This window comes from Embiotoca jacksoni, unplaced genomic scaffold (genome assembly GCF_022577435.1).
Source record: "Embiotoca jacksoni isolate LCO1_2020_lvr unplaced genomic scaffold, fEmbJac1.0.p SCAF_17, whole genome shotgun sequence".
Taxonomy (NCBI): Eukaryota; Metazoa; Chordata; class Actinopteri; family Embiotocidae; genus Embiotoca; species Embiotoca jacksoni.
The window spans coordinates 10814378-10830812 of record NW_027185307.1 but is presented as its reverse complement, the minus strand read 5'-3'; the positions used below and the strand labels follow the sequence as shown (position 1 = coordinate 10830812).

The 16435-nt window shown below is 43.1% G+C and overlaps 1 protein-coding gene across 1 annotated transcript; it reads right to left on the bottom strand.

The window, feature by feature from the left end:
* Positions 1 to 9263: 9263 nt before the first annotated feature.
* On the bottom strand, positions 9264 to 14358 carry skida1 (SKI/DACH domain containing 1). Its single transcript, XM_069151582.1, has one exon. The coding sequence runs from the start codon at positions 14094 to 14096 to the stop codon at positions 11523 to 11525; it is 2574 nt and encodes an 857-aa protein (XP_069007683.1). The 5' UTR covers positions 14097 to 14358; the 3' UTR covers positions 9264 to 11522.
* Positions 14359 to 16435: the final 2077 nt, after the last annotated feature.

The window sequence follows — 16435 nt, the reverse complement described above, 5'->3', positions numbered from 1 at the left end:
TGTCCATTTTTTATCCGGAATACTCGCATATTTAGTCGATTTCGTTTCGCCTCTCCACTCAGGGATTCTCAAACGTTTTTTACGCCATGAAAACACCAGGCAGACATCCATGTGACCGCAGAAGCTCTTATTTCTTATTATTTGATTTCCAAAAAAACTGAATGATAACGTTTTCTTTGTTGGTTTAAAACTTAATCAGCTGCAGGTGACAATAAAACAGATGCGAGATTCAAACCTAAATTGGAAGCCTGCATATTAAATTGGGATCATTCCATGCGAATTGATTAATATTGAAAACACAATATTCTGCGGGACCCCCCGGAGCCCCTTCAAGGACCCCCCTGGAGATCCCCGGATCACACTTTGAGAAGCATTTTCTATCCGAACCCTAAACAGCAATATAAAGCGCTGTTATCGTGGCGGTGCGTAAAACCCACCTCAGGCCCAAAATCTCGAATAATCATAGTCATTCGTTAACCGTGTGCCGTGTTATAAACGTGTGCACGCGCGGATACAATTAGAAAATGATCAAGTCAACGAAATCTTTCCAAAGAAGCTGCCAGATGAGCGTTACGGCGCTGCGTAACGGAGAGTCCCAATAACCAGGCGGAGCGTTATGTAAGCGTCTCTACCGCGGGCATGGAGACCAAAATAGCTCGACTAACTCGGGAAGTCTGTGAAGTTGTTTGAGGTGGAGCGATTTTGAAAATAAATATTAATGATTTTAATACAGAGAGGCAGATGAGTTAAAATATCTCATGGATTCAATTCACTCACCTTTTCATTTGCGTACTTTGACGCGTTTATCGGTTGGAAGTAAACTGCAGAAATTAAGTTATAGATGAGACTGTCTTGATAAGTCAGAAATATATTTCCTTTTGGGGAAGAGATCTGAAACTGAAAATATGTTGCAGGGTGATTACAAACTGGAGGTAGTTGTGTCTCCTCTTTCAGTCGTCTCCCTCCATCTCAATATAAAGACAAAAAAAAATGTTTTCTGATGGCTTCTCCCAGATTACGACTCCATCTTTTATAACCAAGTAATATTAACCCCTAAAAACCACCCTTTTTGGTAGACTTTCTTCAGATTGAGTGACATTTTAGTACATTAATCTTCAATATATTAAAGCTAACCCCATTTCTCTCAGCAATAATAACAAACCACCCGGAGTGTGGCAGCTATTTGCTGTTGATTGCTGTTTTAAGAAGCTGGCCTCATCGAAGGAGTGGTTTGGTGAGCATTTGTCAACCTGTGTCCATAAAAATCGTTTCACAGAATCCTGTATGAACCCCAAAGCAAGGACAAAGCAATTTCATAAAAATAAATCAATTGTGAATTACATTATCTAAAGAAGATTCAGGTGTGACCACAGTGGTCTCTAATGCCCCGTTTATTGAGTAACTTTATGGCACTTTGAGGTAAAATTTCTGTGTAGCCACGGTGCACGTTTACAAGCAGTCCGTCATGCCCCTTTAATTACCAGCTCTGTCATATTTGAAGGTGATTGAACCAAAGAACAAACTTTGTTTTTTAGAGGGACGAAAAACACAGCGTCATGTTGCCAAAACGAAACAAGATGGGCAGATCATTTGGCTGTGTTGGCTGTGGTTACCTCAAGAGAAAAAAAAAGAGAGATCAAATCCTCTTTCAAAATAATAATAAGTAGGCCTACATGATGTAGCTAAACTAAATGCGTTTTTGTTTAAAGAGAGGAAAAATTGCGACTAAAAGGTTGTTTCAGTCTATTTTTTTTTTACATAAATTGTAACTCCTTATCTTCTTCATATCATGCTTTAACAGCTTGTTCAACTTTATTCTATTCTCATATATTTCCCAGTCTGCTGCCTACTTTGTGTTTCAAGCTGCTGTTGACTGTGTCAGTGCAGCAGTTCTGAAATTTGATCTCACCTTCAAACACTTAAGTTTGCCATATGATATAAGGCTATTACAATATAACTGTAAATTTGATGGATAAAGTATGACTATCGTATAAACCATGACTTTGTAAAATGTCCTAATTATTAAAGACCATACATTCATGAATTTACATATCCAGTGAGCTGCTTTAGGTGGACAAAGCTCCTCAGATCTATTCCTCAGATGATCCCCTCTAAAAGCAGAACAGTACCTGATTCTTCTCTTTGTGCACACAATTTATTAAAGGGACTTTAGTCTGCAGCACCAGTAGGCTGCCGGTTTGTTGTGTGCCCCAACCTTTCTGCATCTGCTCCCCTGGTCTGTGCATTCATCAATTCATTTACATGCTGCTCAACCTCCAACACGTAAAGGAGGCCTGGGAGTGCAGGGAAAAGTTGAGGGGGTTGTGACCCAAAACATCCAGTGAAGCAGGATTTTATATCTGAGAGGTGAAGTCTCTGAGGAAAAGCAACCAAAACAGAAGTTATGGGGACATATTAGATGCACAGTTTAAGAACACGCAGTTCAATAAGTAATGGGTAACTAAGCAAAGAAGCTGATTGAGTAATCATGTAAAAAAACAGAGCATTGATGGTTAGGTCTGTTGGGAAACACAGGTTTATTAGATACTTTATTAAAACCTGAGATGTGCACCTTTATAATGAAGTCTTATTCCTGTCATTTTGCCTCCTTTGAGTCACCACAGTGCTTAAACCTATAAGTTAAACCTACTTATTTAAAGGCTATTTGACGGCTTGCTGTGTTCTGTTTCCCCCGGGGGTGAAGAAGGATCTCCAGGGTCTCCGCGGCTCAGATTACCCTCCAAACAAGTCTCAATCAGGCCAAATTATTAACGAGGATCCAGTGTAACATGAAGATCTTATCAGAGCTGGATCAGCAGGAGCCGTCTCATGTTAGATGTGCTCGGCTGGAGGAAAAACCACATTAGGGAAATTTGTTTTGGCATTGGCCCATAAAACAGAAACGTGGACTAAAGAGGCATCTTAAAATCAATAAATACCAATATTTCACATTATGGTATTATTAATTTGATACCATAAAACTCCAAGTAAGATTAAATTACTTTAAAGTGCCAAAAGTGCAGTAAAAATGAGACAAAAACAGTTCGAAGTCACTATTGAAAATATGCCTAGTATGAATGATAATAGAAGAAATAAATGCAAGATCAGTAAATTCACTGTTATTCATAATAACCTTTTAGATGCTGTAGCAACACAGTATAACGCAATATAAAATATAATTTAAAATCCTAAAAAAAAAAACATTATTATGCAAAGATAATTTCCTATATTTTTCCATTTACACTTGAATTCGTCGACTGCCCAGTGAAATTCGGCCTAAATAAGGAGTAAGTTTGCTTTCCCCTTTGTCCCACATCCCGAAAACCCAATATGGAAAAATAGCTGAAATATGCTGGCTGAAACCTTATCTGCCAAAGGCCCAGACAGCCCCAAAAACGTGTCCTATTATATTTCTCACCTGCCCAATTTAAGAAACTTCACTTGAAGAGGAGAAGAAAGGAAGCTCTTCCACTCAAATCTGCTTCTGACACATCATGTCTCCTGCCTCCGTGCCCTGCAGCAAGGCAAAAGGCCATGTTTTTCATCTGTCCTGATGCTTGACAAATAGGCTTCTAAGTGAGAATATCTGTCGGCTTAGGCAAGGCTTAAAGGCACTGACGTACTAATCAATAATCAACAAGCAGAAGGAATTCAGCTAATTTTGTGTCTGTTTTTAAAAAAAAATTTTTTTTTTATCATATTGTAGTGTGTGTGTGTGTGTGTGTGTGTGTGTGCGCGCGCGTGTGCATGTGTGTGCGTGCGTGTGCGTGTGTGTGTTGGTGGCTTTTATCCAGCCAGTTTAGGCTGGGCTCCTTGTCCTAACTCCCTGGTATGAGGAGGTCAAAGGTCACTGCCGCTTGTGGCCGTGTTCAAATCCCTCTATAGTGTGTAATGTTCTCAACTGACCTGTCATTTTCTAAAGGGGAGCGGTGTCCACATATTAGTTCTCAGACCATGGAACATTTTAATCAGCTGATCTTGGGGGCTTTAAATTTCATTTCGTTCCCAAGTATTGCTCTAGGACAGCGTTTTAGATGTTTCCCTCAAACATTATCCAAACAATTCAAAATGAAATATATCTATAGATTAAATAGTGGCTGTTGTAGTTTAATCTTTTGGTTCAACCTTTAAAAAATTAAAAAAAAAAAAAGAGATTCACCGTTTTTGTCTCAATGGATTGTAAGCAGAATAATTTGTCAAGTAAGGAGTTGCTATTTTAGCTTTTACAAAGTGGAATAACAGTCTTATAATAATAATGATGATAATAATAAGTACAAGAACTTGTTGAAACATGAGACATGTTCAGTCATTCATGTTATGGGATTAGGCACATTTTAACAGTGAACATCAGGAATTTAACTTTGTTTGATACCTAACATATGGGTCACTGTGAGAAAGGAAAACACTTTTCATAGTTAGACCACAAATAGGTGCATGTCTTTCTTATTAGTTTAAACTTCTGCTGGTCTGGTTTTCAGTAGCTAATAGGAGCAAAATATTTGTTTTAATTTCTACTAAAATTATATTCACAAACTCACCAGCACTGAAGTTTAAAAACACTTCTGGAATAAAATAAATATGTTTTGATTATTGGTCTAAAAGGATCCCACGGTTGAACCCGATGAATTATTCATGAATCAACCTCTTAATATGATACATAGGTTTTAGACCAACAGAGAAAGAGACAAATATTTGTAGTATTTTATTAAACCTTGGAATAACACTCCTTTCAACATGTTGATTGGTGGAAGGATAACGGCACAAGAGGAGATCGTCTGGCCTGTTTAAAGACTTTCCTCTGATCAGTTTGGAGGCAGCTCAGACTCAAGATGTCCAACACAACACACGTCATTGAACCGCTCAGGTTGATAACTGATTGAATTGTATGTTAAAAGTTGCTCCAGTCTCCACTCCACGTTATATAGGCTACATCTGGCTCTGCCCTGTCCCCAGAAAAGCCTTTACAAATGGAGTTGAGCTCCATGACGGAGCAGAAGCCCTCTGGCGCTGGTTTTCCCCTGTACCTCCCCCCCTCCAGTCCCTCTGGCCAGGGAAATCCAACAGACTTCGGCTCGCTGGGCTCCCTGTGTCTTCCTTAAACGTGTTTTCAGCGCTTTAGGGTCAGTTATTAACTCGAGAGCATTTCAATTTCATTTAGACACGCAGGCTAGAAAATACACACTTCAGACAAGATGTTCTCACTAATTCGGTGATTAGACGCTGCTGTTTGATAGACATTTATAACAACAACAATAACAATAACAATAATAATAATAATAATAATAATAACGATGATGATGATGATGTTGAATATTGCCATATGTTTTTCCTGTTTTCACAGGGCTTGTGAAGAGCCCAAACAAACAGCCTCGCAGTATAGTGGTATCCATTGAATGTCTCCATATCAGAACGCGCATATGGGCTACCATTTAACCGTATGCTAAAATATTTGTAATTGGTTAAATTCCAGCGGGGAAAGTGTCCAATATGTTATTTGGTACTTTGAAAATGAACCATATGGGGTTGGAGCGTGGTTCTAAAGAGGAAAAGTTGCGGCAGCATCTGCTCCCCGTACAGGCCGCCGTCCCTCCCTCTGGCCCCGGCTCTGTGCGGTGGGACGCTGGGTAAACCCGGGCAGAGGCAGCGCTGTTTCCCCCGCTGTTTTCGCCCCTCGTGTTCAGCCACGATCGCCGTGATGGAGGCGACAATGAAATGCATAAACTGTGGGAATGTTAATGAGGGGGAACATCAGTATTAAAAGGGCTCAGTGGATCCAGCTTTGTAAACTCCGAATGGGAAGTTGATGGAGCCTATAGCAGATTCAAATATGTTTTCATATCAGTCCTGTACTTCTGCTACATGAAAATTATAATGTTATGAGTGATTGACCTTTGCACTACTTTTTTTTTTTTTTTTTTTTTAGTTCATCGAGGGTTCAAACATTTAGACATATTGATTAATTACCAGCCAGCGTGTAGTGTAGTCTTAAAAATGTGAAATTAACATGCCCGAAGGTTGTAAATTTAAAAGATCACTGTTAAAAGTTGGCAATATTTGTATCAAATTAAGGTTGTGAAAACAAATGGATCCCCTGGGATATTAAGCTTGTTGTTGTAGTTTATTTACCTACGTATTAAACGATGGTCGTCGAGAAATGTTAAAGTGCTTTTAATGGATCAGAATTTTACCGCCAGGAAAAGCGATACATACAAGAGGAAATTATATTGCATATTTAATCCACTTTGTTGCTAAAATCTATCCCTAAATTAACGTTAAAGAGGGAAAAGCTCTTGGCTATCAGATTATACAAGCTTTTTTTTTTTTCTTTAATGGGGAAACTTTGTTTTACACTCGAAGCTTTTACACGTGTTGTTTCTCTACAATTTTTAAAGCAAGCCTTTATTTTGAAATCAACCTTTTCCCCTCTATTAGTTATTGCAGCCTCTCCTGGTTTTACATACAGACCCTAACAGTTTAATCTAAACGTTCAGACAATATAAATACGCACATACACGTCTACTGGGTTGTCGCGTGTTATCAGGAGCCCAAACCAGAGTACACAGACTGCACTAGGATAATCTCAGGGATGACGCCGTTACGTGTCTTGTAGTGTGTATTTAGACTCCATGTGACATATACTGTTCATGCATTTGTCTTATAGGGTAATCACTCTGCAGCAATAAAAAGAAAGTGCAGATTTAATGTAAAAAAAAACTTTAAAAAAAAAACTTATTCTGCTTAATTTGTCCCTATCCATACGGTTGTTACTTGTCAATCATTTGGCATCATTTTAGATGTTGACGATGCAAATGTGGTATCATCCGGCAGGTCATCGTCCTGCAGCAGCAGTAGCCGTCTCGGGAGTGGAGGGGCGGGGGGGCGGCTTTTCTGCTTTCACACAACCACACCTCACTAAAGTCCTACACAAACATTATTTTCCCACATTTCCCTCACCAAGTTTCTCTAACGTCAAATTGTGTTTCCTAATATTTCACGCCCAAATATTTGTGAGCTTGTGAGTGATCTTATGTAAAGAGAAGAGTGACAAGCGAATACTTTACAGTTGAGAGACTTCACATAAAAACGTCCTGTCAGTTTTTATCGGCCTCCGTGTATTTGATTGTCTCAAAGATCAATGCAAAGTGCTGACCCTGATGCGGCATGTGTCTGTCAGAATTACCCAAAAAGTTTGTTTCCCAAACATGCAGTCAGTGACAACATTAATTTTGAGTGCAGTGAACGTTGTTTTCTTTTTTTTAATTATAAAAACAGTATTGTGTGGAGGCTTGTTTTGTTCTTTTTTTTTTTTTTTAATGTATTCTTCCTATTGTTATTCTATAGAAGTTACAGTCTACTGGTTCCCAATCCGCACAGGAATTTAACCCTGAAACGCCAGCAGCAGCATAATGGCTTGTCTCTGCTCCTTGTATGGCCCCTCCAGGCTCCAGCAGCAGCAGCCTGGCCGGGGCCAGACAACCTGCCAGCCCCGGTTCCCCCTTATCAACCTCGGGGCTTTGGCCTGGACCTTATACTACAGAGTCTCATTAATCAGGGAAACATCGCGTCAAACATGGCAGATTGAGCGAAGGGCAAGTCTGGTCAAAGCTTCTCCCAGAAGCTGCATAGCCCTGCGCTGCACGCAGGATTCTTTGTATCTTTTTAGTATATTTGGTATCCCACATGGAACATTGTGGATTCGACCCTTTCTGTATATTCCTTAGCCGACTTGTTTTTCTACTGGACTAATGGTGGTTTGTCGAGGGGAGCATTTGATCTTTTATTCGGCACGTTGGTCACCTTTGCTCTCATGCTTCATGCAAATACGTGCAAGCTACAATGCTGCTGTTTTCCTGAGTTGCTCAAAGCTTCTGCGCCCCTACAGGAGTGTTGTTTTGGCCATACTTACTGAGGATTTCTCTTTGCTTCGTGTATTAAACCGAGTATAGCATCACCACGTGTGCAGCGGTTGGAAATGCTGCATGCGTAAATGTCTGCGGTTTGCCTCTTGTTATTATTGCAGGCTCCGGAGGCCTACCACTTCTTCCGTCCCACACCCCTCAAACTCACCGGGGAGGGAATCCCTCACTGTAAGACTTTAACCGAACTCAATAAATGGCATTTGGCCTTCTGTGGGGGATATTTGCCCTGAGTCATCATTCCTTCTATTGTTAAACTGCCTACAATGTGGATAAGCACTCCTGTAGATCTATTTGTGGTCTATTTCCTTTCAATCTGAAGCCCCTCTGCCTCGGGACAAACCACTTATCTGTTATTTGATTGAAGATTGGATATGCCTTGAAACATTTCTGAAATTACACGTATTAGAGTAAATTAAAAGGCTGAGGAAATTTTATGACAAAGTAGCACATGATTTATCAAAGATGAAAAGCAGCTGCGTTCCCAAAATAAAAAAATAAGCTAATTAAAAAAGAAGGGGGAAAAAAAAGAAAAGGAACAGCTTACAAAATACGTTTAAAAAATATTTCACGTTGTTTTTTCATAGCCCTCTCCTAGCGCATTTTCGCCCATCATAAAATCGTTTTACCTCCCCATACAAAACAACAAACGATTATCCAACAAGAAAGAAAGAGAAACAGTCTGGTAATTACACTCAATCCCGTTTAATGAATGCATCATAATAAAAAAATAAAAAAATAAAAATAAAAGAAAGGGAAAGTGCTTCAGAAATCCACCGTTCAAGTTTCCATATCGAGTGCAGTTGTGTATATTCACAACAACAACAAAAATCCATATACAAGAAACCCCATAAAATTCACAAAAATAAATATTCAGTTTCATATAAACAACCAGTGACTTCAAATTCCATGTCAAAAACCTGACCTCAAGTATTGTATCAAAAAAAGCGAAGTAAATGAGTGAATGAGGAGGGCAGGGAGGTGGGGAAGAGGAAGAGGGGGGAGAGTGCATGCAGCCTCTCTCGCTGCAGCACGATGCAATTGTTTACATTGATAGCGTCACTGTCAGAGAGCTATTTGTCTTAACGGTGGAAAGGCCCTCCCAACAGGCCATTACCACCATCTCCGTCCCTCAGCCCCGCATTGTGAGCGCTGCGTGAGAATAGACTGGTGCGTCAGGGGGGCAAAGCCGCGCAAGCTTTGGGCGCAGGCTATTCCTCTTCTTCCTATGCCGTGCAGCCTATGCTTTTGACATGCGGATTAAAGGTTGAAAGCTTCGCTCTTGCAACACAGCAGCCCCCCCCCCCCCACCCCTCCGCCCTCCAACCCCCACTTTCTCAACCCCGTGCAACCCCCTCCGTTTTACTGCTATAGCCTGCTTATACACCAGCTTGTGTCAGAGCTTCAAAACACTAGCCAGTTTACAGGCTGAGAATCTAAGTTCAAGTTTGAATTGTAGCTCCAGCCTCAGAAATAAGGCCCATGGTGAATTGGGGGGCTTCATGGCTGCAGAGTGGTGCTTTAATCACATGGCTAAACATCTACCATATGTATCCACACTGATGTGGGCAGAGTGAAAACGCACTTTTTGTATATTTTTTTTCCTTTTTTTTTTTCCTTTTTTTTTTTTTTTTTACAATCACCCATTACATAGTTTTTTTTTTTTTTTTTTTTTTTTTTTACAATCCTCAGAATGAATGCACCCTTTGCTGTGCTTGTGAGGAGGCTGACATCATTCACGGGGCTTTGGGTTTGTTGTGATCTGGCTCGCCATAAGCTGGGCCTCTCTTTGTCGCAGACAGAAAAAAAGCATGCCAATTAGCAGAGCGCGTCCTGCACTGCCATTAAAAACATCCACACATTCACTTAAACTGGCTACGTGTAGGTGCAACTTCAGCCACTTGTTTTAAAGGTGAAGTCCGAGTAGATACTGCTGAATTTATAAGGGCTTCATGTGGGATTCTCGGCCACATACAAAAGGCTACATTCAGAACCGTGGTGCATTTGACAAAAATAAAGAACGCAACTTTTCAGAGAACCTGATTCTGTTTCCGGTGTCTCTGAGAGGAGGACAGCCAATAGTAAATAATTGGCTATATTTTTCCGTCTTGTAATAATTCACAACAGTGAGAATTATACAGGGGATCAAAAAGCATCATGGGATAGTGAAACTGACATGTGGCTAAAAACCTAAATATTAACAATCAAAGCAAAGCAGTTTGGCCTCTGTGTATACATCCAAATAGTTTTTTTTTGTTTTTTTTTTCCTCTCGCCATCTCAGTCATCATTTCACAGGTTAGTCAGAAAATACTAAAGCTGAAACAAAACCCTCAACAGTATCAAAGTGCAATGCATTTAAGCCTGCATGGTTCTTGAGCATTGTTTCTGAGGTGTTTCACGCGGTTTTGGTGCTGTTTTTGATCTCACTACTGAACCACATCCCGCTTTTTAACCACTTCTTGCACGTTTTTATGTCTGTGTTTTACGTTTCCTGGACTCATTTACGTGCGCTAAACGCACCAACCCGAGTAAAAAATATGACGTGCATGTTAAATCGGCGGCCACCTGAAGGGTCACGAGTCTATCGTGCTTTGAGTCTGCTTTTTTTTTTTTTTTTTTTTTTTGATTGTCTGTACATAAGGCCTGTGTTGTGTCTGGGCCTGCGTCTGTGCAGTCACACACTTTGCAAACCAGGAAATACTTCGCAGAAATAAAAAAAAAAATAAAAAAAAGAAAAATAATGAAAGACCGAAAACCAGTTCACTAGCACCCTAAAAATCCCACAACCACCAGGAATAAATTCCCGTCAAATCTAATAAAGGCTTAACTGTGAGCATATAACCAGACATTAATAAATCCTTTTTTTTTTTTTTTTTTATAATTCTCTGAGACTCAACATTTGGGCACATGGACCATTGTGACCGAGCTGGTCAGCATGACAGTCATGGATGAAAACACAGCGCTCATATATAAAATATACCAAGTGGCACAGAATGGGAAACCCTGATTCTTTTTTTATTATTATTATTATTATTAGCCTATATTTACACGTCTAACTTGCTGATTAAAAGTAGCCTCATTCCAAGGAATGCTGTGATTTTTTTTTTTTTTTTTTACCCCCTTTATCCTCTTTCAGACAAAGCACCACTGAAACCCTGGCACCATACAATCCAACAGGTCGAGCATGTTAGAAAAGCGAGTAAGAAACAATCGAGTTCAGAAAACAGTCACGTGAACACAACATGGAGAACATATTGCTTTGGATTGATAGCTTATTTTGAAATACAAAGTTTTTAAGCGTAAATCCACGAGCGGTGTCTCACAGTCCTTGTGGGCGTTTTTTTTTTTTTCAGGGGCTCCAAAAGGGATCTGGTGGCTTTTCCTCGATCAAACTTCAAAACAAAGCGGAATGTAAATCCATTCTGAGGAGGGGGGGGAAAAAAAAAAAAAAAAAAAAAAATGGGAGAAAAGAAATAAACAGCGAGAAAGTTTCGAGCAATTTGGTGCGCTCACGTTATGACTCAGGCTACGGTTAAACTGGAGATGGACACGATGGGGGCTTTTGTTTTGTTTTTGTTTTGTTTTTTTTTGCTTCAAAATCCAGCTCAGTATTTCCTACTTCTCTGAGCGAGTGGGGGAGGGAGAATCTGGCCGCCTGGCTGCCACCTCCACACGGGGTGGGACGGAGGGGGAGGCCCGGGGCCCCTCAGCGAGTTCAGGGAGTAAGCAGGGCACAAATCCCCGTCGCTGCCAACAATCAGCGACGGTGGGGATGGGAAATTTGCCATCAGGCTGAAAGGCATTTTTGCAGGCGATGCTACAGTGCTGGCGTTGCTGCGTTTGCGTCTGCTCGGTAATTCCTCTGTGGATGTCTCCTCGCAGCCCGCGGGACGTGAAGAAGAAGAAGAAGAAGAAGAAGAAGAAGACGAACAAGAAGACGAACAAGAAGAAGAAGAAGAAGAACAGGAAGAGGAGGAAGAAGAAGAACAAGAAGAAGAGGCAGCTTTGTTGACCCTGGGCACGTTTTGTTTTGTTTTCGTCCTGGAAAATCGGGGTTTCTTATTCCCCTGCACCGGAGCTCGGCAGTTTCTGTTCCTGTGTTCCGCTTCCTCCATACAGGGGGAGTCCTGGCTGCTCCTGCATTCCTGAGGAGCGCAGGGGGACCTGGGGGCCACATCAGGGCTCTTCTCTGTGGCTTTAATCCCGCTGTTGAAGAAGTCTGCTTGTTTGATGGCTCCGCTGGGATATTGTCCGTAGCTGCTTTCTGCCGTATCTCCTTTACATTTGACTGCAGCCTGGCTCTGGTATTCATATTCATCACAGCTTTCCTCCACTTTAACTTTCACATTGTAGAGGTTGAAGGGCGGTGTCCCGGCTGTCCTGCCGCCGTCCGAGTAGGGGGTCACAGAGGGCTCCTCGGACTCGGTTTTTATTGTCTTCAGCGGAGCGGGCAGTTTTAGGCTGCTGGCTTTCACCTCCCTTTTGTCCATACATTTTTGGATCTTGGTGTCTTTGTTCTGGTCACACTGTGCGCTCAGTCCCGGGAGGCATTTGGTAGGATGTCCCGGCGTCCTGCGTGAGGGGTGAAAGGCCTTGCTCCGGTTGTGTCCCGGCGAATAAGGGACCGCGTCGTCCTCAGGGTCAGCCCTGACGTTTGGATCAGCCTCGCACAACTTTTCCCTTTTGGACTCCGTGAAAAAGCTCTCCCCCACAGCAGCGGAGCTACATTTTGGTGGCTGTAAGGGTCCCGAGTCATTCCGAGTCTCACTGTACATAAATTCACATTTCTGCCGTTTGCCCTGTTTGCTGTCCCCCGTCTGTGAAGCGGCGACGCGGTCCAGTGTCCTGTGCTGTTTTTCTTGTTGCTGTTGGTGGCTGTAGTGAAACGTGGGCTGCAGGACCAAAGGTGCTTTGCTGGCGTTGAGACTTTTGGCGAGAGAGCCGACCCGCGCCCGTCTGAACCGGATGCTCTGGACCGAAACGCGGCTCGAAACCGAGCTGGAGTCGGACTGAGAGGAGCTCTCTTCCTCCTCCGAGCTGACCTCTGAACTCTCTGACTGCGTGTCGTCTTCATCCTCGCCCTCCTCTTCCTCCTCGGAGCTCCCGGAGTTGCTGCTGGTGGAGAACCCGGAGCCGAAGTCCGAGTCGCGGTACGCCCGGTCTGAGTAGGTGCTGGACTCGGTGTCGCTGCTGTAAGTCTCCGGGAAAGTGGGCTCGTGGTGGTGGTGGTGGTGGTGGTGGTGATGCTGGTGGTGGTGGTGGTGGTGAGGTCGAGGGTCAACGTAGAAATCCGTACCGAGGTGGAAAGCGCCGAAAGAAGTCCCGTGGCTGCCGGACGATTTGGGCTGCACGAGCAGCACCGGCGGGACGTGGTGGTGCGCGTGTCTGCTCCGGCTCCACGAGTGCCTCGCGCTGTCCTTGCCGCCGCCCCCCTCGCGCCTCCTCTTCCTTTTGTGAAGTAGGTCGCCGGCTGAGCGCGAGAGCCTGGACTGAGCAGCTATGGCGGACTGAAGCACCACCGGCTGCCGGCTCACCGCGCTCCGGAAAAACGATTGCCTTTGGCTCAAAGTAACGCGGTTCCCTGTTATTTTAGCGGTTTCATAGTTTTTAAAGTGTTTGTGACTGGATTTAGTCGCCGAGCGGAAATCCCGCACGTGGGTCTTGTGGTAAAATTGAGGTAGTTTGGAGTCGGTAAGGCAGGGAGTCAGCTCTCTTCTCCTGTCCGTTTTGTTGTTAAGTGTGAGAGTCTCCGGGACGCCGTGCAAACTAAACCAAACTTTTTCCTTCCACAGTTCGGCGTCCGCACGCAGGAGCCCCGGGGACGAGGATGCGTCCCCGGGGGAACACACCGCTTTCGCTTTCCTTTTGTTGGACTTCAACACCCGCTCGGTCTTGCAGGAGAAATACAGAGCCTCCACATCCTCCCGCGATATCAGAGTGCATTTAGCGGCGTGGAAAGCTATAGAGTTTATTGCTTTGAGCTTCCGCAGCTCCTCCAGGTCGCAGTGGTGCTTCTTCACCTTCAGGTGGTCCATGCGCTTGTGCACCGTGGTCCGCGGGATGTTCTTCAGCAGGTCAGTGAAGACCTGAGACAAAGCAAACATTTGCTTGCCTTTGATGAGCAGGTATCCCAATCTCACTCCTTGCATTTCCTCAAAGCCACACTCCAGGTCCCCCATGTTTTATGTAGCAGCTACAGTGTATTAATCCATGTAGTCACTCTCAGTGTGTTGTGTGGATTTTTTTTTTTTACCAGTAAATGGCACCGGTTCGTGAGCTTAAGGCATCCTCGCTCATACCTTTAATCCATCCACACTGCCGCGTCATGAAAATGCAAACTTTGACATGCGGACTTAAATGGAGCTGCCCCTGTCTAATAGGTTGAATGAGCCGACAGCATCCACTCCTCGCCTCTTGCCCCGGTCCGGCATGGTGGAGGAATGCGACGGATGCTGTCCACCAAGCCGGGGCTGCTGCTACCTGCCTCTCCCGACTCCACTCCCCTCTGGTCGGCGAGCAGGACGAGGGGTAGGTGTACACCACTGCCTCAGCCAGAGGGATAAAATAGCGAGGAGGGAGGGAGGGAGAGAGAGAGAGAGAGAGAGAGAGAGAGAGGGTGTTGTGAGGGGGAGGGAGAAATAGAGAGAGAGAGAGAGAGAGAGAGAGAGAGAATCAGAGATAGAGAGAAACAGAATAAGAGCTAAAATGCAGCTGCTATTCTGGCTGCTGGTTGAGCCGCAAATAAAATGACAGAGAGGGGAGGTGGGCCGAGGCTGGAGACACCTTCATCAATTAATGCCCTCGGAGTCGACGCCCATTGGACAACGCTGACAGGTGATGCAATAAAAAAATGGATATTCCATCCCCACCCCCCCCACCCCTCCCACACCCTGCCATTACAATAGTTCACAATTGTGCCCACAGTCTCTGACGTTTGAGTAAATATTGCAGTTATGACAAGTTCATATTTCAAGAGCTGAATAAAGAGCCGTTGTTCATATAGCAGGCTACGCATATAACCAGAAGAAGTAGCCCGAGCCGGCCAATTGTCCTGATAAGACTGGGATTTATTTTTGCTTTTTTTTTTTTTTTTTTTTTTTTTTTTTTCCCCTTTCGGTCCACATTCAGAATGCACGCGACAGTAGTCCTACAGTATGCAATCGATTGCATGTTGGTAAAATGACTCCACACCCCGGGTATTTCAGTCGGGTTGGTGTCTGTGTTAACGCAGCGCTGCTTAAACAAAGACATTTGCTTTTTACACTTTGCAAGCTGCTTTTCCACGTTCAGACTGCTGCCCTCACCAAAGATCAAACTCATCTGCTTTTGTTGGCTCCATAGTCTTTTTCTCCTTGATGATTTTTTTTTTTTTTTTTTCCCCTTTGGTGGTAGACTGACCGACTTATTTGTGGACAGCACATGCCTGTGTTCATTTGTTTGGTTTCGCAGTGCAAAATTAATCGGTATTCGCAGTATTTTTTTTAAATTTTTTAATGCCATTTCACATCATTTTCTCTCTCTCTGTGTGTGTGTGTGTGTGTGTGTGTGTTTGCAAAAAAAAAAAAAAAAATTTGCAATAAGCTTCAGAAATAACAGAAAACAGAATTTAGCGGAGTCATGCTAAAATTCCACGTTATATTGAAGCGTGTTTTTCACCCTGCTATAACAACGCGAACGCTGATTGGACGGTAAAGAAAAAAAAAAATGCTAAGTCAGGGTTGCTTTTCCCACAGATTTTCTTGACAATATTGCCAAAAGCTTTCGCCACTTCAAAAGTCCGATCAACATCTAAAAAAAAAAAATGTCAGCAATGCAACAATGAAATATTTAATAAATTGATAGCGTGTGTTAATAATCTGTTAGGTCAAAAATATATGAATAAATACTCAACAAGTAGCTTTTCAGAGGAGGGCACCAGGAACTGTTTTGGAGGTTATTTAATGTAACACAAACACCTTCACGGCGATTTTATTTCTGGCTACTTCTTGTTCTTTGTCTGGTATCCTGCGTGACATTTTGCACACATTTTTACATTTGGTTCTTTGCGCACGTGCTTCTTGCGTGTGCACGCTACCGACATAGCCTACATGCACACGCCTTTTAGGGAACGTGGTTTTAACCGATCGCGTGCACGCGCACGCACACACACACATACACACATACAAAGAAAGACGCTCGTGATCTGAAACGCGCACACCTTATCGACACACACACGCGCACGCACGCAGGAAACACCGCTGAAGCTACCACCCACAGGTCTGCCCAGATAATGTGACTGTGGAGTATAGTACAGGCTAATTGTTTGGAATAGCAGTAGGCCTACAGTAGGCCGTTTGGATTGACTGTTGTGTTTAGTCTAAAGCCATATTTTGTCAGTCCTTCCTGCGTTATGCTCCATCTGTGTTCTCTATAAAACACGTGAATCTCTTGTGGCCTTGTTTCTCACGGGCAGTGCTGCGCGAGATGGGGTCATCATCAAGACTGGGCATGCTCATCTCCAACAATCCTATTTTCTTAT

Bases quoted from the DNA above. Each gene is read 5' to 3' on its own strand.
- skida1 (XM_069151582.1), bottom strand. From the start codon at position 14,096: ATGGGGGACCTGGAGTGTGGCTTTGAGGAAATGCAAGGAGTGAGATTG.